Source organism: Salvia miltiorrhiza, chromosome 3 (genome assembly GCF_028751815.1).
Source record: "Salvia miltiorrhiza cultivar Shanhuang (shh) chromosome 3, IMPLAD_Smil_shh, whole genome shotgun sequence".
Taxonomy (NCBI): domain Eukaryota; kingdom Viridiplantae; phylum Streptophyta; class Magnoliopsida; order Lamiales; family Lamiaceae; genus Salvia; species Salvia miltiorrhiza.
This window is the reverse complement of record NC_080389.1, coordinates 48,198,462-48,218,290: the sequence shown is the minus strand read 5'-3', so window position 1 is coordinate 48,218,290 and position 19,829 is coordinate 48,198,462. Positions and strand designations below refer to the sequence as shown.

General features: G+C 36.0%; 3 protein-coding genes, 1 long non-coding RNA gene and 1 pseudogene across 6 annotated transcripts; 3 read left to right on the top strand and 2 right to left on the bottom strand.

Annotated features, from left to right (window-relative positions):
* The first annotated feature begins 1,527 nt into the window (after positions 1 to 1,527).
* Positions 1,528 to 2,066, top strand: LOC131016254 (ubiquitin-40S ribosomal protein S27a-like; annotated as a pseudogene).
* Positions 2,067 to 5,226: 3,160 nt separating this feature from the next.
* On the top strand, positions 5,227 to 9,570 carry LOC131016252 (uncharacterized). 2 transcript variants are annotated; one of them, XM_057944904.1, is made up of 2 exons: positions 5,227 to 5,532; positions 5,705 to 8,284. In XM_057944904.1, the coding sequence occupies exon 2, from the start codon at positions 7,104 to 7,106 to the stop codon at positions 8,142 to 8,144; it is 1,041 nt and encodes a 346-aa protein (XP_057800887.1). In that variant the 5' UTR covers positions 5,227 to 5,532; positions 5,705 to 7,103; the 3' UTR covers positions 8,145 to 8,284. The 2 variants fall into 2 exon arrangements, with proteins under 2 accessions (XP_057800887.1, XP_057800888.1); XM_057944905.1 differs by having other exon boundaries at positions 5,247 to 5,536; positions 5,705 to 9,570.
* On the top strand, positions 5,708 to 6,607 carry LOC131018919 (uncharacterized). Its single transcript, XM_057947607.1, has one exon. The coding sequence runs from the start codon at positions 5,708 to 5,710 to the stop codon at positions 6,605 to 6,607; it is 900 nt and encodes a 299-aa protein (XP_057803590.1).
* LOC131016253 (COMPASS-like H3K4 histone methylase component WDR5B) lies at positions 8,535 to 11,716 on the bottom strand. 2 transcript variants are annotated; one of them, XM_057944906.1, is made up of 3 exons: positions 10,942 to 11,716; positions 10,173 to 10,481; positions 8,535 to 8,933 (listed from the first exon to the last, which is right to left on the bottom strand). In XM_057944906.1, the coding sequence occupies exons 1-2, from the start codon at positions 11,587 to 11,589 to the stop codon at positions 10,197 to 10,199; spliced, it is 933 nt and encodes a 310-aa protein (XP_057800889.1). In that variant the 5' UTR covers positions 11,590 to 11,716; the 3' UTR covers positions 8,535 to 8,933; positions 10,173 to 10,196. The 2 variants fall into 2 exon arrangements, with proteins under 2 accessions (XP_057800889.1, XP_057800890.1); XM_057944907.1 differs by having other exon boundaries at positions 10,173 to 10,328.
* A 1,052-nt stretch (positions 11,717 to 12,768) lies between these two features.
* Positions 12,769 to 13,852, bottom strand: LOC131016250 (uncharacterized). Its single transcript, XR_009098894.1, has 2 exons — positions 13,664 to 13,852; positions 12,769 to 13,067 (listed from the first exon to the last, which is right to left on the bottom strand). It is a non-coding gene; the product is annotated as an uncharacterized LOC131016250 (long non-coding RNA).
* Positions 13,853 to 19,829: the final 5,977 nt, after the last annotated feature.

Genomic DNA, 19,829 nt, shown 5'->3' with positions numbered 1-19,829 from the left:
TTGTTCAAGAGGGAAAAAGACAGTTGGTAAATCGGGATTGAAGAAAGAACCGACCGAAGAAGAGTGAGTCTCCCTGCAAAAGAGCATTTTCGGTTATACTGCGATCATCTACTCGAAACATAGATCGATCATGTGTCATTTAATTCTGTTAAATTAAATATTTTCTGTACTCGAAAAATTGGTCAACTCAATAACGAATTTCCAACAATTGTCACTCATAAAAGTTATCTCTTTAATATATTAACTAGCATTTGCACCCGTGCAATGCACGAGAAATATTTTTATATTTCTTTATATATATAAAATTGATACAACTCAATTATCGTATTTATAAATATAATAAAAAATACTTCATTCCATCCTATAAAAACATGCATAGTATGAGACGACACAAGTTTTAAGAAATTCTGTAAAGTGTAGTATTAGTGAAGAAAGGATCCTACATTGATTGTGGTGTTTAGTGGGAGATTATTACTATAAATGGACTATGCATGTTTTTATGGGACAGATGGAGTATAATTTTAACTGAATATATTTGAGTTGGATATAGAAAAAAAAGAAAAAAAAATCACAATAATAAAAATCGATATTATGGAAAAGCAAAAAAGAAAACAAAAAGAATTAAAAATAAAGTAAAATAAAGTAAAATAAATTGAAAATAGATTATTAAAAAAAAGACGGGGGAGAGAAAGAATTTGTTTAAATTGTAATCTTTAAATAAATATAACTTTTATATTTTAATTCCAATATTTATATAAAATATGTCAAATTAAAAATTATGAGCTCTTGCCGTGATCTTTAATTTGATATGCATATTAAATATTTTATAATGCCGAATTTTAAAATTTTAGAAAAGAAATAAAATAAGAATAATAAGAAGACAAAGAAAAATGAAAAAAAAAATATAATTTAAAAATATACCATCGATTTTATTATAATCACAAAATTGGCATTCAATTTTAACATTGATTTCAAATTGAAAGTTGTAATTTTAATATACTAGAATTTGCATGCATGAAAAATATTTTATATTCTATATTTATATAAAATTGATATCAACTCAATTATCATATTTATAAATATAATAAAAAATATTTTTAATTAAATATATTTGAGTTGAATATTAAAAAAATAAAACAATTAAAAAAATTTACAATAATAAAAATTGATATTATGAAAAGACAAAAATTACAGTACTATAACTTAAAAAAATGAAAATGAAAATACGAATTAAAATAAAAGAAATAAAAAATAAATTTATTCAAAAAAAGATGATATTTAATTTGATATGCATATTGAATATTTTATAATTAGTCGAATTTCATAATTTTAGAAAGAAATAAAACAAAAAAACAAAAGATAGGGAAAAAAGAAATAAAAAGAAAAAAATATAATTTATAAATAATTAAACCTTCAATTTTATTATAACTACAAAATTGCCACTCAATTTTAAAATTGATTTCCAATTGAAAATTGCATTTTTAATATAGTATAGATTATAGATTAGTCCCCACCCAAACCTTAATCCATCACTTCGTGAAGATGCAGATCTTCGTGAAAACCATAACGGGTAAGACGATCACCTTGGAGGTTGAATCCTCTGACATGATCGACAATGTCAAGGCCAAGATCCAGGATAAGGAGGGCACACCATCGGACCAGTAGCGCCTGATCTTCGCCGGAAAGCAGCTCGAGGACGCCCGCACCCTCGCCGACTACAACATCCAAAAAGAGTCTACCCTCCACCTGGTCCTCCGCCTTCGCGGTGGCGCGAAGAAGTGCAAGAAGAAGACCTACACCAAACCGAAGAAGATCAAACATAAGAAGAAGAAGGTCAAGCTCGCCGTGCTCCAGTTCTACAAGGTGGATGACTCCAGCAAGGTTCAGCGGCTGAGGAAGGAGTGCCCCAACGCCGAGTGCGGCGCCGGAACTTTCATGGCCAACCACTTCGACAGGCACTACTGCGGTAAGTGCGGGCTCACCTATATTTACAATAAGACTGCCGGTGATTGAGAGTCGTTTCTGAACGCTATTTTTTATGTTATAATTTTAAATCTAGCTTTCTAGTATTATGGATTTGGGCTAAGTATTGTTATGATACTACAATTTTATGATTAAGTGTTTGAATTTAGTTTTTAAAAAAATAGATTATAGATTAGATATATTGTTGAATAACTAAAAAAAGAATAGGGATAATTGCGTGAAAATACACAAATTTTGCCAAAAATTTATATTTGACGCGAAGTTTGGATTTTACATTTTAATACACCAACTTTCGTTGTTGTCCAAATTTGGCACGACTTAATTCTTAAAAATTCAATTAAACAACCCCTTTTTGTAAATAATTATACAAAGACCCACTTATGTTATTATTTGGGACATTTAAACCAAAACAAGATATTTCCTTATGATGTTTTCTTTTAATCTTTGATCCGCGCCTAAAATGGTTTAAAAGAAAACATCATAAAGAAATATCTTATTTTGGTTTAAATGTCCCAAATTATAACATAAGTGGGTCTTTGTATTATTATTTACAAAAATGGGTTATTTTTTGAATTTTTAAGAATTAATTCGTGTCAAATTTGAACAACAACGAAAGTTGGTGTATTAAAATGTAAAATCCTAACTTCGCGTCAAATATGAATTTTTTGCAAAGTTTGTGTATTTAGGTGCAATTTTCCCAAAAGAATATACATATTGTTGAAAAGGCTACCTTTATCTAGAACTCACGTCTCCAACAATATATATTTAGAAAGCAAACTGGCTAAAACAATTTACACGAAATAGGGGAAAATTAGAAAATGGAATGGAAAATAGTAGCCAAATTTAAAAGATAATACTAGTATATTCGAGCGTCTCCAAAGAAAAACACAAAAGGAACTGCAATCTGCAATTTTTTGCGACACAAAGTGCTTCTAGAACTCAGAAAAAGAAATTTAAATATTTTGGTTTACGAAGTCATCAAGTTCTTGGCATCAGCATTATGTAAAAGGAGTAATTAGTAATGCTTAGGAATGAAGGATTTTCAATGCAAGATATCACATTTGGTTTTGGAAAAATTATTAAAATCACATAATTGGAAATTAAATGTGTTATTGTACTGTGTGTCGGGTTGTACCATGAAGTCAGGTACAAGAAAGTTGAGGCACAAAAACATCAACAATATATTCTCTTCATTTCAAATGATGCACACTCATTTCCCTCCAATTAATTTCTTTTGGTCTTTTTTTCCTTATCTGAATAATTTCATTCATTAGGATTGAAATATTTTTGGAATTTTCACTCAAACGTCACAATGTTTCTTTCACCTTTTTGGGAGTTATTAAAAAACTATATTTATATGAATTTTGTGATTTTTTCTTGGATTAATTGTCAATTAATACATGATTTCTCACTCGTTTAATAATTTTAACACAATCTTAAAACGTTATAACTTATAACAATGTCACATCTTTCAATTCGTTGCAAACTTTTAACAAATAAATGTGTCTAATTATTATAGATTTGGCATGACATGCCATATATCTAGAGCCAGAAGTGTGGCTGCACAATCTAGATATTTTTTTATATGATTAATATTATACTTGACATGTTTATATATATTAATGACTGAAAAAAATTGAAGATGTTAAATTTGCAACTAATTAAAAAGTTATTATTGTATTATTTCAAAGATTGTGTAAAAAAAGATCAAAATTTGTACATTAATTAACTGACCGTTAAACATTTTCTCTTTTTGCACTTTGTCTTTGTGGACTAGTCGACTGGATTTCTTCCCTATGGACTCGAGACGCAATAGGGCGTATTTGTATTGAGGTATAAGGGAGGGATAAACTACATTTACCATCTTATACTTCGTTTGTTTTGATGTATAAAAAAATTCAGGCAGATTGTATAATTTTTCGGACAGTCCCTTATCCTTTGAAAAATGTATAATGTTATACCTAAGAGAGGGTGATATAATTTTATACCACCTTATAAGGAGTGGATAAATATATTATCCTTCAAACCAAATAAGATACTCCATAACAAATGTGGTCCTCATTTTAAGTGACAAGTTTATATCTCATTATATTATCCCTTCATTTAAAGAGATAAAAAATAAACACAATGTATAAATGGACTTAGAATGTGACGATACTATGCGAATCAACTGTAATATATACGTTAAAATATAAATTTTATAGTATCATTTATTATGCGGCATATCATATTATATATCCACATTTTCAAGAAGCTGTAAGAGAGGGAAACCAGCCAAACTGTTGGGACAGTTGATAAAATTCGATATTAATGTGAATTGACATATATATATATATTCAAATTATAAAATCTGAAGAAATAACATAAAATGCAAGTTGCCTTTCACATTTCTTCTAGGTATAGTTGGGTGTACCATTTTGGAAATATCATTTTCCAACTTAGTTTAGTGTCAACATAAACCCCTAACCTCTATTTTAGGCATTCATACCTTACATATAAATTCGTAAATTTCTCATACGAAATGCTCCCTCCACCCACTAAAAGTATGGTATGTTTTGAAGGACACAAATTTTAATAAATAATATAGAAATATGTATAAAGTATAGAAAAGTACCGATCAAAGTCGAGTTGTCAGACAGTTAATAAATGATTTGTGGGCTAATTTTTTCATAAATATTGAATATGAATGAAATTGAAAATATAATGACATGTGTATAAAAATGGAACCATCATGTTTATTGTGGACGGATCAAAATAGGAAAAGAAAATTACAATTTTCGTTGACGGAAAAAAAAAAACTTCTTTAACACATTTTACCTTAAAGAAGAGGACCCCCCCTCCCCCTCCCCCTCCTATAGTAGTGTGGACCTTCGATGTTATACTATAATTTACTTTCCTATTTCATATATATCATTGTACAATATAAAATTAAAATATGGTAGGTGATAGAAATGGGACATGGACTTTGGTTTTGGTGGATTTGCACTTCATTCATTTCATCTACTTCATTCATAACCCATAGTTGGGATTAATAAATATTAATGCAACATTTTGACCGACCCCAAAAAGTACTTTTGTCTTTTTAAATGAAAAAAATTGAATCTTGGCTTGAGGTAAAAGATTTAAGTTATCATTCAGTGGCATGCCAGTACTAAGGATTATACTTTTTTCTTCCTTGTATGATATATCAAGAGTAGGACCGTTAATTTTGTAAGGAATTTTGTCTTATTTTATCCATCGATTTTATGTAATTTTGAAATGAAATATCTTCTATAAAAGTGACACATATAAATACAGCTAAGATCACCATTAATGTTGAAGCTGAATAATTCCAATACTTTCATATATGAGCCAAAAACTGTGGGGCAAAATCCATCTCCAGCAAATTCTGTGCTGCTCCAAATCTTCCTCTCCTTTTTTTGCTTCTTCAAGAATCAACAAAAAGCCAGATAAAATGTCTTCATTTTCTTGTTCTTTATGAAGCCAAATTCATCTCAAGAATCACACATAAATTAGAGTTTGATGCTTCTTCAAACACCATCTCATCTTGTAGGTATGATTCTCTCCTTCTCTTTAATCTCTTAACTCTCTTGTGTTAATAGAATAAGAATATTTCAAGATCAAATAACCGATTTCATCTATCTATAGTCATGATCTTATTTAGCTTAATTATTTCAAGATTAGATTAGCTCATTCTATTTACTTGGTCATCAAATTACAGGGCATGATGAAGGATTTCCCATCTTGTTTTGGTGAAAATGGAGTTCAAGTTGCAGATTCATCACCATCAACCACAAACAGAGCTCAGAATCTTGTTGCCTGCATCTACCAATACCACTCTCAGTCCTTCTCTGGCTTCATCACAGTCACATGGATCAAGAATATCATGGCCCAGGCATTGAGCATCGCGGTCGAGAACTCAGCCAACGACAGCCTAGGCAAAGTGGACATAAGGCCATGGCTCTTCTCAAAGAGAAAAGGGTTCAAGAAAATGGTGGTGGACTCAACACAAGTAGACATCTATTGGGACTTATCCTCTGCCAAATTTGGGTCAAGCCCGGAACCCTTAGAGGGATTCTATCTAGCCATAGCCCTAAATCAAGAACTATGCCTTCTTCTTGGAGATTTGCAGACTGAAGCCTACAAGAAGATTGATCCATCACCATTTGCCTCAAAGGCAACTTTTCTTGCTAGGAAAGAGCACATTTTTGGGAAGAGATTGTACAATTCCAAGGCGCAGTTTTGTGGGAAGGGGCGTGTGCATGATATAAGGATTGAGTTTGATCCAAATGAGAGCTTTGGGAAATGTTTGACTATGTTTGTGGATAGGAAGGCTGTGTTACAAGTGACTCACCTTCAATGGAAGTTTAGGGGCAACCAAACGATCTTTGTGGATGGAGTTTGTGTTGAGGTGTATTGGGATGTTCATGGCTGGCTCTTTGATAGCGAGGCGGGTAGCGCCATCTTCTTGTTTAGGACGCAGGTGTCGGGGGCGAAGGCCGGGGGTGGGCGGCCGCCATTGGAGCCCTCAGCCTTGGGATTGAAGGATTGGCAAAGATGGAAAGATACACCTTCACATAGTCATGGTTTTTCACTTGTGTTGTGTGCTTGGAAGAGTGAATAGCGCCTACTTTTGTGTTTGTTTATTGTGGTATAGGGTTTTTTGTGGGGAGAGTTTGATTTGAGAGGATGCTTGGTTGTTTTTATAGCCAATTGAAATATTAATGTTTGTAGAATGTTAATTTAACTCGAAATCGATGAGTCAACTCAAATATTGATCGAGAAAAAAGGGGATTAGGGTCGAAATTATTAAGTCCAAATAACACGAACCGAAAATAAGTCGAAATTGAATGAGCTGATTCGATTAACGTCCCTAAATATTGGTGCGTAACAAGGGGACTCTATTTCTTATCGTCGTAGGGTACAAGATAGTTCATATCATTACTAATTTAAGATACATGAGAGTGAACAAGTTTCTTATGGTTTGATTTGTCCATGCATTAATACTCTCGAGAATAAATATGGAGTGATAAATGAAGAATTCATTTAACTGAAAATTAAAGAAATGAGACCCCAAAAATACCCATTTTTGAAATACAAGAAATAACCGCCTTGGTAGTATGAAATCAAGAAACTCTCCAATGGCGCTGCTATTCTTCATCTTGGCCGAGATTCTCCTCTCCTCCACGGCGGCGGCCCCACCATCCGCCAACATCACCAACATCCTCTCCACCCTGGGTTTCCACGACCTCTCGGCCGCAGGCGGCGCCGCAAATCTGTCGGGCGCCACCCCCACGACCGTCTTCGCCCCCACGGACAGCTCCCTCCTGACATGCCGATCCTGCTCCACCGCCCTCCTCCTCCAAGAACACGCCGTCCCCGGCCTCTACCCCCTCCACTTCCTCCGCCGCCTCGCCTTCGGCACCAAGATCGAGTCTTTCGCCGCCAACCGCTGCCTCACCGTCACCGCCTCCGCCTCCTCCACGGCCAGAAAAGTCTTCATCAACGGCGTCGAGATCGCCAAGCCCGATTTCTTCAACAATGGCCTCGTCGTCGTCCACGCTCTTCAGGGCTACGTCTCCCACCTATCCCCGCTATCTTGCGCCGTCGAGACCATGACCACCCTATCCTTCCCTCAGCAGCCCCCGCCCGCGGCCTCGTTCTCTATCATGCGCCTCATGCTAAAAGACGCCATGCGCGGCCTCCGCATTGGCGGCTACAGCATCGTGGCCCTCGCTATTCGCCTCAAATTCGCCCAGCTTTTGGACCTCAATTCCCTCACCCTTTTCGCCATTGATGATGTCTCCGTCTTCGTCGACGGCGGTCGCGGCGGCGGCGGCGGCCAGATGTACGTGGCGGAGATGGGCTTCCACATTGTGCCCAACAGGCTGCTCACGGCCGCCGATTTGATGAGGCTGCCCAATGGCACGGCGCTTCCCACCATGCAACGTGGCCGGAATCTGGTGGTCACCAGCGCCGGCGGCGGCGGCCCGCTGGCGCCCATGCGGATTAATTTCGTCAAACTGGATAGGTTTGATTTGCTGGTTAATAAGAGGATTGCTGTTCATGGACTGACGACGCCGTTCCGCGACGTCCATCGTCAGTGGTTTTCCGGCCATCATTTGGGTTCTGTCGCGGCCGGAGTTCCGGTTATGCAATAGTTTCCCGCCCAATATTTGGACAATTCAAGAAATGGGTAAATACAGCATATGTAGATTTTGATTTTTTGATTACTTGTTGCGAGTTTGAGACCAATTTCAAATTTGCTATTTTGTCACACTTGTAGATATGCTTTGTTGGTTTTATTCCATTTCAATTGATTGAGACCATGTCTGTGCTCTAGTGGTGCCATTCCTTTTTGTTTTTCCCCATATTAGTATGATACCTGAGCAAAACAGGACATTTTGTTGATTTAATAGTACTTCTGTTTGAATTCATTTTTATAAACAAGTAAAACCCCCTTTTCTTTGTTTACTCTTAAAAAAAAAAAGCTGTTGTTAGTTTAATCAAACAGTTATATTAGTGTAAGACATGAAATTCGCTTTAACAAGTTTTAAGCCTCAATAAGATTTCAATAAATATGTATATACTACGATGGTTACATTTACACCCCTACTTTAATAAGAAAATGGTAGTTAGCAGCAACAACTGCCAGCACACACCAATGGCCCCAGCCTCTCATCTACTTTCTCATTGAAGATTGAGGCCGTAATTATAGTTTAATAAAAGAGTAATCTCTAAAGCATTCAAAATCTAGCTGTGGACAGTAATTGGTGGAATCAACTCCTTGAATCCCTTCATCAAGCCGAGCACTACGCTTTTAAGAAATCCAGAAGCTTTCATTGTCCGAGATCAAGAATCTGGCATCCTTTAGATCACAGGAATAGCTGAGATTTAATTATCAGATAACCAGTTTCCTAAAGCAGCTGGATAACAGTGATGAATTTGACCTGAATCAAAGTGGGTTATAATTTAGAGCAAGAATATACAACAAGATCCAAGAGACAGTATAAAATATTAGGCCTTTCAACAAGCATCTATATCATCCTAAAATGGCATGCATGAAAATCTGTTATGATGGATGTCAGATGGTCTCTGGAGGATTTTAAACTTCCTACAATTGCTATTTCTTCCACTTTCTGCCTCGAAAGGAAAATCCATAAAATGACATGCATATAAATAAATCTATTTCACCACTTGAGTACCATTGCTGAAAAACTTTTCATGGTCGAACTTTCAACACTAAATGCTTGATTCCACTAGGCATACAAACCTGCCAGACATGAGCATCTGATAGGCAGTCACTAGTGGCACTACACAACCATTGATTTATCGGAAGAGCCAAGTCCGGCGTACATTCATGTTCCTGTATGTATCTTAACATGTCCTACATGTTGTGTACAAATTTAGGTACTCTGCCTCGAGAAGCAGATAGCATATCCAATGTGTCCAGTCAGGACAATGTTAGCTTCCCCAAGCCAAATTAATATTTATATGCGACTTCTATTATTAAACAAAACATCAAGTAAAATGACCATCTAATTACGATGAAATGAGCAAAGACCACATAGCTGACAGGCAAGGCAATATCTACATTTCCTAGAATAGAATATTTTAAAACTCCCTAGCATGTTTCTTGGATGATCAAAATGCTACCCCTAGATCTTAGTTTCTATTCCTTATGAGATACTACAATTCAAGGCAGTCAGCATAGATCTTAGCTTTCAATATACTAATAGTGTCACCCTGTCCCCTGCACAGAACTTTTAGCAATTATCTTTCCTATGATGTTTGTTTCATCAATGCAAAGATTTGGAAACAAAAGTCTAAGTATCATTTGAATGTTGTCAATATTTTTATGCTAGACTTAAGACACATCAAAAAACTCAAAAACCTGTTTTGTGGCACTATAATCTGATAATAGTATTCAACCTATTAGCAAAGTAAGCTAAATATGCAAACCTCAAAAGCTCAACAAACATCCATGCACAGAAAAGAAGTATTTATATGCTGGAAAATAAGTTTCAAAATAAAAGCAAGCAAAAGCACATAAACTTGAAAGGAGATTCAAATTCATAGACATATTCAGAAACTAACTTAAAAAATTTAAATAATCCTACTTTAGTATTGATTGTAAAGGAATACAAAAATTGATCCTCTAGCCATATACAGAATAAAAAGCAACTAACCTGCTAACTATGTCAAAACATAAATTATTCCTGAACCCAGACCCTCACTGTCTTGTCCTTCTCAAGTCCTGCAGAAACAATCATATTGACTGTGGGGTGGCATGTTACAGAGATAACAGTATCAGTATGGCCTTCAAGTTTCTGAAGCAATTTTCCCTGTAAATTCCACAAGTATACACAATTATCCTCAGAGCCACTGACAATTAACTTGTCACCGCTGACAGAAAATGTTGGAGTTATGCAGTACACTCTGTTCGCATGGCCTGTATATATTTTTATGAACTTCCCATTTGAGTAGTTCCATAACTTCTGAGATAAAGAAAAATCATATATTAGAACGAAATTACTGCCCACCAGAAGGATAACGATAAATCCTATTACACCCACCAAAACACCATTCAAGCGATACAAACTACTGCCCTTTTCCAACCGGAAGATATTAAAGGCGCAAGATTTTTCACCAAATCTCTCATTCTAAACATACATCAAACATGAGTACAAAGCCACCTGACTGCAATTACTGCCTGTCAATTCACTAAAAACAAACTCTTAACGCATGAATAGGCAAATGTAGATACAGACATTTCGGAGGTAACAGTTTAAGATTCATACACCAATACTACAGTTGCCTAGATTTCCGCCTACATATAAGCAAATTTGACGCAGAATACCTAATGCATTTGATCGTGCGAAGCCTAATACTACCAAATCCATCTACGAAGCAATAACACTGTCAACAAAATTCGAAAAAACGAACTGGAAAACTTACAAGAGTATCATCAAGCGTTGCAACAAGAATAAACTTGCCATTGGGGGAAAACTTAGCAAATGAGACCGCGGGCACCTTGTCATCAATGAGAGTCTTCAACAACGAGCCCGTGGCCGTAGCCCAAATCTTACAGGAGCCGTCATGACTCCCGGAAACAATCAAAGAGCCGTCTCTGTTGAAATGGGCGGACGTGACCGGCATGGTATGCGCCCGGATGACGTGCACTGCCTTCCCTGTCTTGACATCCCAAAGCCTAACGGTGTCGTCGAAGGCTCCAGAGACGATGAGATTGGACTGCGGATTGAAGTTGACGCAGAAAACTCTATCAGTATGGCCCTTGAGCGTCTTGACGCACTCGGCGGCGCGTACGAGCCAGATGCGGAGGGTGCGGTCGTCGGAGGCGGAGCAGATGTAGGTGGAGTCGGAGGACCAGGCGAGGTCACTGATGCCCTCCGAATGGCCGATTAAGTGCGAGATTTGAGTTAGGGTTTCTGTGGAATAGACGATTAGGGTTTTGTCCAGGGAGGCGGAGGCGAAGAAGCCGCCATCGTTGGAGAATTTGACGCAGGATACGGAGAGTGCGTGCTTGCTTAGGATCTTCTTTAGGCGGTAGGGGCTGTGCGCCGCCGCCGGCTGGCTGTTGGACATGGCTGCCGTCAAACCATCGGCTCGCACCCAATTTGCTCTATATATACCCAACTTAGACTATGTTTGTCAATTTAATAAAAAAAAATTCATTACATAGGCAACTTCCTCACCCAATTTCCCCCCTTTTGTCTTTTTCAATTCGTCCCTTAAATTTATGTCATTTTTTTATTTTTAATAAAATTACTCTATTCAATCCTATAAAATAAATAATAAATTTATATAATCACAAAATGATCACCCACAAACTAATTTAATAGCAAAAAATTTAATTTACTTTTTAATAAAAATTAAATTTAATTATTTTACTTCATCTGTCTCTAATAGCCTCACTTGTTTTGGGCACATTTATTAAGAAATTTACCTTTTAAGAGTAAAGTAGTGTGGTGCACACCAATTAAGTACATTCTTTTTTACCAAAAATGAACCTATCATAGTGAGACGTTCCAAAAAGAAAAATGAGCCTATTAGAGTGGGACGGAGGGAATACTATATTGTACTTATTTTCCTAAATAAAAGTCCAGGCATACTAGGAAGGTAGCTTTAAGTGTCAGCGTTGGATGACTTATAGACTTACTACGAATGTAGTTTTAAGTATCATCATTGGATGATTCTGAAATATACCACAAAGGTAACTTTAAGTATCATCGTTAGATGATTTTGATTATGTTCTCCAGGGCTCTTGAGTTTTGTCTTTTTTTTTTTGATAAATTAACAGTATTAAATAAGAAAATTTAAAGACCGCGCCACAAAGGACTCGAACCAAGACCTTTGACCGTAGGCATTAACCCCTTATCGCTTGGCCAACTTACGCATATGAGTTTTTTCTTTTTTATATAGAGTCTAGGAGAGGATATATACCTTACTCCCCTGAGCGACATGTGCGATCTCAGACAAACATATCATATAGTTGTGCGACTAACCCTGCTATAAGATACATTTTGTTGTTATAGTCCTTAGAAATGACTGCTAGCAACGCTCCTCCTAAGACTGTTTTCAAGAAGCAAGCGTCAAAGCCGATAAACTTCCTACATTCAATAAGTAGGCCTTTCCGTAGAGCTGAAAATTAATGTATAATCGTTCAAATACAAGCCTCTCTTGTATATCCATGTAATTATGACACAGCCCACTATCCCAATGACGGGTTAACAGGGGTTATGACTTGGGGTGCACAATAAGAAATGGAAATGGACAATTACTTAACATTAAAGTATATGAAAATGTCACTTATAGATAAAAAGCTAGGATCATATATGATCATTTGGATACTTATAAAACATACACATAAAAGAGAACTGATTAAGGTGGTTTACCCAATAACACGTGTCACAATTTCATAACATAAAGTTATCCTAATCAAAGTGTTTTGCAGCGGAAAAACGTGTGAGATATACATATGAAGATGTATACTCAAGGTTATATTTCTTGAAATGTCAAAGGAACACCCGCTCAACATCATTCCATTCCATCAATTGCTCAACCTGCACATTTAGAAATACATGCAGGGCTGAGTATAAAAATACTCAGTGGGCATAGCCGAAAATACAACATGCATACATATATAAATTGAACTGCCATAACAGTAACACACAGGGGTTTTCTTAAATGACCTGCGCTTACTAAAATATTTCTTTCATTTTCATAAAGTCGATCGGCCGATCATTTTCCTTCATATGATCCATATCTGTTCCTTTCTGTCACGCGCCGGGAAGGAGGCCTCCTTACCACGGACGCCAAGACCGGTCGCAAGCGACTCGCGGTCTCCATAAGTGTACACGTTAACCCTAGCTAGCGACCTTTGTCTAGCATAGGATCCCAATTGGATTTCCTTTAAAGTTGGCGAACCAACACAGATAGGATACATATAAAAACATAAACATTTTTGGCAGTCAATCATTTCATAAACATTTCATTTCATTTCATGAACATTTCATTTTCATTTCATAAGAGTCATTTATCATTTGGGCATAATAATAAACTGAAATTAACAGTTAAAATCATCTCATGCATATATTCGTATAAGAGGCCTACGACACGCAGGGGATCTCTATATACGTATAGTAAAAGTAATGCCCACCTGGATAGGCAAAGCCTGAAGATCATAATCACATAACCTGTCTTGGGAAAACAGTGCTAATCCCCTTGGTCCACAAAGCCTACAAGAAATTCTATTCTTAATAGGTCTCCTTGAATCTAATCTTAAGTCATGGTGTAGTGCTTAACATTCTATGATTCACTTAGCCGGGTTTTTAATGAATAAATAATTAAAAACATTTCTTGAGTTAAGGACACCAACAATATCCTTACTCGCTTTTCTTAAAAATTGGAATTATAATTAAAACCAATTAAATACTTTTATTGCAAGTAAAAATGCAATTTCATGTCATGCTTAGCATATAATAAGTAATTTACTTAAAATATGCACATAATAATAATATGATATTATTATGAAAATTATCCTTTAAATAAATTAATCAAACTAGTAATAGTTCAATTAATTAAAAATAAAAAAAAAACCCAATTTAATTAATTGAAGGCAATCCAAAGTCTTTAAAAATAATTAATCAAACTAATTAATAGTCTAATTAAATAAAATAGGGAAGCCATTTATATAGATGAAATAGAGCCCATGCTTAAATAAATAATAGTCCATATAAATTTAAAAGATGAGGCCCAACTCAATAAAATAGGAATGGCCCAAACTGAATAAAATGAATCGGGCCCAGCTAAATAAAATTAAAAAAATCGGCCCAAGCTTTTAAAAAAAAATCGCAGCCCAAAACTATTTAAAAATAGGCCCAATACTCGGCCCAAGTCCCTCAAGCCCAAACCTCTAAGCCCAACCCAAGCCCAACAACCCCAAACTAAGCCCTAAGTCTTCCTCCCCCTTCTTCTCCCCCATCTGTCGCACAACACTCACACACACATACAATTTGCAGATCTCACTCTCTCTCTCTCTCTCGGACTTCACGGCCGCGTGCCACCATCCCGGCGACGAGCGCCGCTCTGTCATCCTCACCATCAGTCACGCCTCCCAGCGGCTGCAGCAGCAAGGCCGCCGCCGACCGCGACTCCCTCACTCTCTGCTCACTCCGACCGACAGCAGTAGAAGAACCACCGCCATCGCCGTCCTTCCCTCGACAAAATCCAGTCCAGACCCGGCTCAGAGCGGCAACAAGGCCCTTGCCTCGCCGCCTCTCCCTCAAATCTCCGGCGACAGCAGGCTTTGCCGCCATCGACTCTCCTTTTCCCTCCACTGACTCAACCCATCTCTCTCTCTCTTCTGTGACAGTGGCGAACCACCACCGCCACCTCTCTCTCTCGCTCAACTCTCTCTCATTGAATCAGACCAGCGAGCAACCATGAAGGCCGCCGCCGTTCCCCAGACCAGCCTTCAACAAGACTCATCCCGTCTCTCCCTTCTCTCGGCTGAAACAGGCCCGACATCCCACCGCGAAGAGCGGCGCCCGAGCCCTAGCTCCCTCTCTCTCACCGTGGCCGGGCGACAGCAGCGCCGCTGCCGTGCCGTGCCTCCGTCCACCTCCCGACTCAGTTCACACAGCCACCACACTCGTCTACCCAGCTCGACACAACAAGTTTAACATAAAGAGAAAATCATGCTTCAAGAGTCATCTTTTATTGAAACATTGAAGCTTATGCAGTTCAAACTTGTATTTATTGGTTTTCTAGTGCGATTTATAAAGCTAAAGTAAAACATAATTTAAGTTGGTAAACCTTGAATGAGAGGGCTGATCGTTTGTTGCTGAAACGTTGAATGAGAGGGGTGTTCATTTGTTGTTGAATTGTTGAAGGAGATGAGCTTGGAATATATTTTATATAGGCTTATGAATCTGAGTTTCTTTCTTGCGAAGTGATATGTGGTGAGTGATCAAATAATGTCTGCCTAATGGAAAAGGCAGAAACTTGGTTAATGTATAGTTGTATTGCATATGAGGAGTCTGACTGTAAAGGCGTTAATGTATAGTTGGCTTGATTGCCTGTAAAGGTTGTTACTTTTTTAAAAAAAATAGGTGGTGTGGGATGCTTGCTTTTAGTTGGCAATAAGGTGGTTGATGGGTGGCTGATGGGAGAGTAGGATATGAGTATTTATTGGTCAATTAAAATCCTTCAGGATAAAATTGTCGAAACTGTAGAAATTCTTCAGGGTTTACTAATTAAATAGCTCGTGAAAATACTTGAATGCTAATTTAAATAAATATGCAATGCATATAAATTAAATAACTCAATGAAATTAAATAACTCAAATTTTCAAAACTTTTGAAAATCATTTTTGTTGGAATTAAAATAAATTCTTTTTCTCAATCCGGCGTGAATCATCTTAACTTCTAAGTTCAAAATTACTCTAAATTTAGCTAGGAAAAAGCGGGGTGTTACATCCCTCCCACCTTATAAAAATTTCGTCCTCGAAATTGCATATTTGGTATTCTATCTTGTGATACTAGTCATTCGTTCCATTCATCTCTTTTGTGGCCTTTTCCATCCTGTGATGGTTCCACTTACATGACGAGAACAATATTATTGCCTCGTAAAACTTGAATCTTGCGATCAAGTATCTGGACTGATTTCTCTTCACAACTTAAGTCCTGGCTAGGACTACTTTATCTTGCTTAATCACATGCTTTCTTAATTGCGAGATGCTATACGTATTGTATACATCCACAATGCTTGGTGGCAGAGCCAACTTATAGGCTACAAAGGCTTAACCTATTTAGGTTCTCAAAAGGTCCTATATAACGGGGTCATAACTTGCCCCTCTTTTCGAAACGTATAACTCCCTTTGAGGGAGAGACTTTGAGGAAAACTCGATCCCCAACATTAAATTCTAATTCCGATCGGCGTTTATCGGCGTAAGACTTTTGTCTACCTTGAGTTTCTTTGATTCTTTGCTTGATGTGGTCGACTTTCTCAATCATCTGTTGGACCAGTTCAGGACCTAACAACATTCTTTCACCCACTTCATCTTAGTAAAGTGGTGAACTACCTTAATTGTTTCCTTCGTCCTAAGTCACCTTTTCAGATTTGACTAGGGAATTCTAACATCAAACTTTTCTCATCATCTTGGTAACTTTCACTTAAAGATTAATGGTACTCCCTTCTGCCATGTAAACTCATTTTCTCATTTCCAAATGATTATTTAATGGGGTTTCTAAGTTTCCATTGTGGTGGTGTTCCAACTTTATTCTTACTGTAGCTTCTGGCACTTTAGCCAAAACATTCACTCTCTTAGCTTGAGCCTACTAGCCTTGGGGTTGGGTTATACCTTAAGTTTAGTTCTAGTGCTTTCCTTCCATTTCCTTTTTCTTTACCTCCATCTTGAGGTGGTGTACATATCTTGTTTGTGCGTGAACTTTTTCCTTCTCCAATTGTTGTAGTGACTCGATGGTGAGAGTCTCGTTCATTGCTTTTTCCTTCATAATATCTCCCTAGTTTACTAGGGAATTGAAAATCTCATGCCGCAATTCATTTATGAACTCCTTTACGCATTTCTCATTATTCATTTATAAATGACTTAAATAAGCATTTTAAACTCCATTAAAATGGAATTGATTTAAAACATTTTAATCCTTTTAAAATCCATACTCATAAAGCCTTAACTCATGCTCTATCTCATGTTCTATCTCTTTACTCAACTCTATATTAACTCTCCACTCATCTCAAATCCTTAAGTTCAAGGATAGGTTTCAAGAAAATCATGGTACTAAGTCTCGATTATCTCTCATATAAGGCTCGTCTAATCTCATTCAACACATAGACAACACAATCACATAAGGCATATATAAAAAAAAAAACACAATCAAACATTATCAAAACATGCTCTGTTTTTATACTGACTCAACTTCAAAATCTATCCTGTTCTTACTTCGACACCTCCTGGACTCGAGACTCATACCAAAAGAAAGGTCTTCGAGTCTATTTTCATATAAAAAAAAATAGAGTCAAAAACTCCCAGTATTGTAGGAGATATGACTGTTTTACTACAGTCTACCATATTCAGCAGTTTTGAGCAATCGAAAACTTGGATTTTTGAAAAATAGTAAATGTTGTCAAACTGAGCTCAAATTTTGTGGATATCTAGCTAACACAATAAGGTTAATACCATAAAATTTTGGAAAGCTAGATCACACAGGAAGCTACTGAAATGAATGACTCTTTCCCCTGCTCTCTGAAACTCTCGGTAGTAATGTGCAGTTTCGGTTTTGTATTTTATAAAAATAGTAAACGAAGTCCAAATGACTTGAAATTTTACCGATGTTCTCAAGACTCATGTAGAGACTTGGTATAAAATTTTCAAAGCTTTTTGACATTGAAAAACCGTCGATCACAGTAGGTCAGTAGGCCTACGAAATTCACCAAAATCTCATCTCAAACTCTTAAAATACTCAACTCAACATTCCTTCAAGGAAACTCATCAAAGCTCATTTTAAACACATATAACACTCACAAACATTCAGGCACATTATAATGCTCATCATACTCAAATCTTGACTCTCTTTTTACATCATAACCTCAAATCTCTAGTAAAACGTTTCAATGAACGCATCATTAAAATTCTCTTTTCATTTTCATGCACAAAATTACTCAATTATTCAAACATGATCTCATTCATCATATAAATCATTATACACATATAGATTCCCTTTTATCATGTACTAAACTCTAATGAAACTTCATGTATCATCATAAAACTCTTAATAAAACATGACAAACTTTCACATAATGGTCATAAAGCAATTAAACCTCATTTTATCAATCATCGACTTCTCAAAATATGAAAACTCAAAAACTCATATAAACTAAACTAAGTCAAAAATTTTCTTAGCCAACAAAAGACTTACTCAAACATAATTATACACTAATATCATGCTCAAATACATATATCTTAAGCCAAAATCACTTTAATAACACATAGGCAAAAAGTCCTAATTTTTATTAAACTAAACTCTTTTGAAAATATCACTAATCATGTATAACCTATTGATCAAATCATAGATCTAACATCCTAGGTTACCAATTAGCACAAATCAACATCATAAAACAAGATCACATATAGATACATATGTATGTCATCTTCTTCCTCAAACTAACACTTTTCATTTTTCATTTCTCAACCTCAAGCTTCAATCTCATCCATCATTAATCATCTAGATCATCACATAAACTCAAATCCATCATCAATACATCAATTGATTCATAGGATCTCAACATCCCAATTTTAGGTAAACTAACCTAATAGAAAAATCTATATCTCATGGCTAATCATCAAGATATTCATATATATTAACTCAATAATCATCAATCATCATATAAATCATCGACTCACAATTTCCCAATTTTTTTGTAAACTAAACTCAATCGACTTTCACATCTCAAAGCATATACTTTCACAACACACATCAATCATCAACAAACACCACATAGATCTCATTTTTTTTTTTTTTTTTCCCCCAAATCAAGGAAAGAAAAAGAAAATTTTTGAAGGGTAAAGACCCATTTTTTTTTGAAAATTTTAAGAACAAGGGAGAGGTGATTTTCTTTCTTCATACAACATCATTCAAGCAAGATTTATGGAATACATGACCACTTACCCAAATTTCTCACCAAAACTCACATTTTCTCACTCTAGCTTGGAAGCCTTTCTTCAATGATTCTCTTGAATATAAGTAGCTAGGATGTGTTTATGGAAGATTTTAGAGTGGATTGAGATGTTTTGTAAAAATTTTGGAAGTTCCGAAGGTCTCTTTAATGGAGGAAAATGGAGGAAAGTGAGAGAAAGAGGGAGAGAGGTGTTGGTCGAAAATGATGAGTGAGTAGTGAGAGAGGATTTTGCAAGATTGTAAATGATCTTGTGATCTTTAAAGATGATTTTGTAATCTTAAGGAAATATTGGCAATTAATGCCTTGATCTCTCTCTCTCTAATCTCTACACTATCTCTCTAATCTCTACACTCTCTTCAATAATCTCTACACTTGGCAAATTGTGGTATTTAGTCACATGGTAGGGAAATTAAAGTAATAGTGTGAGAAGGGTGATAAAAAAAAATTCACAAAAACTATGGAAATGTACTAATTAATAAAATACCAATACATAATTATTCATGTGACCACATAAAATAATTATAGCACTAATATTAGTGCACTCACTTAATTATAATATTCCTCTCATAGAAAAAAAAAATAATTTTAAAACAAAATATATGCTTGGAAATATTTTCATTAACCGG

Coding starts and splice junctions, on each gene's coding strand:
- LOC131018919 (XM_057947607.1), top strand. CDS start 5,708: ATGATGAAGGATTTCCCATCTTGTTTTGGTGAAAATGGAGTTCAAGTT.
- LOC131016252 (XM_057944905.1), top strand. CDS start 7,104: ATGAAATCAAGAAACTCTCCAATGGCGCTGCTATTCTTCATCTTGGCC.
- LOC131016253 (XM_057944906.1), bottom strand. CDS start 11,589: ATGTCCAACAGCCAGCCGGCGGCGGCGCACAGCCCCTACCGCCTAAAG. Junction 10,482..10,941: donor CAACGCTTGATGATACTCTT/GTAAGTTTTCCA, acceptor TCTTTATCTCAG/AAGTTATGGAACTACTCAAA.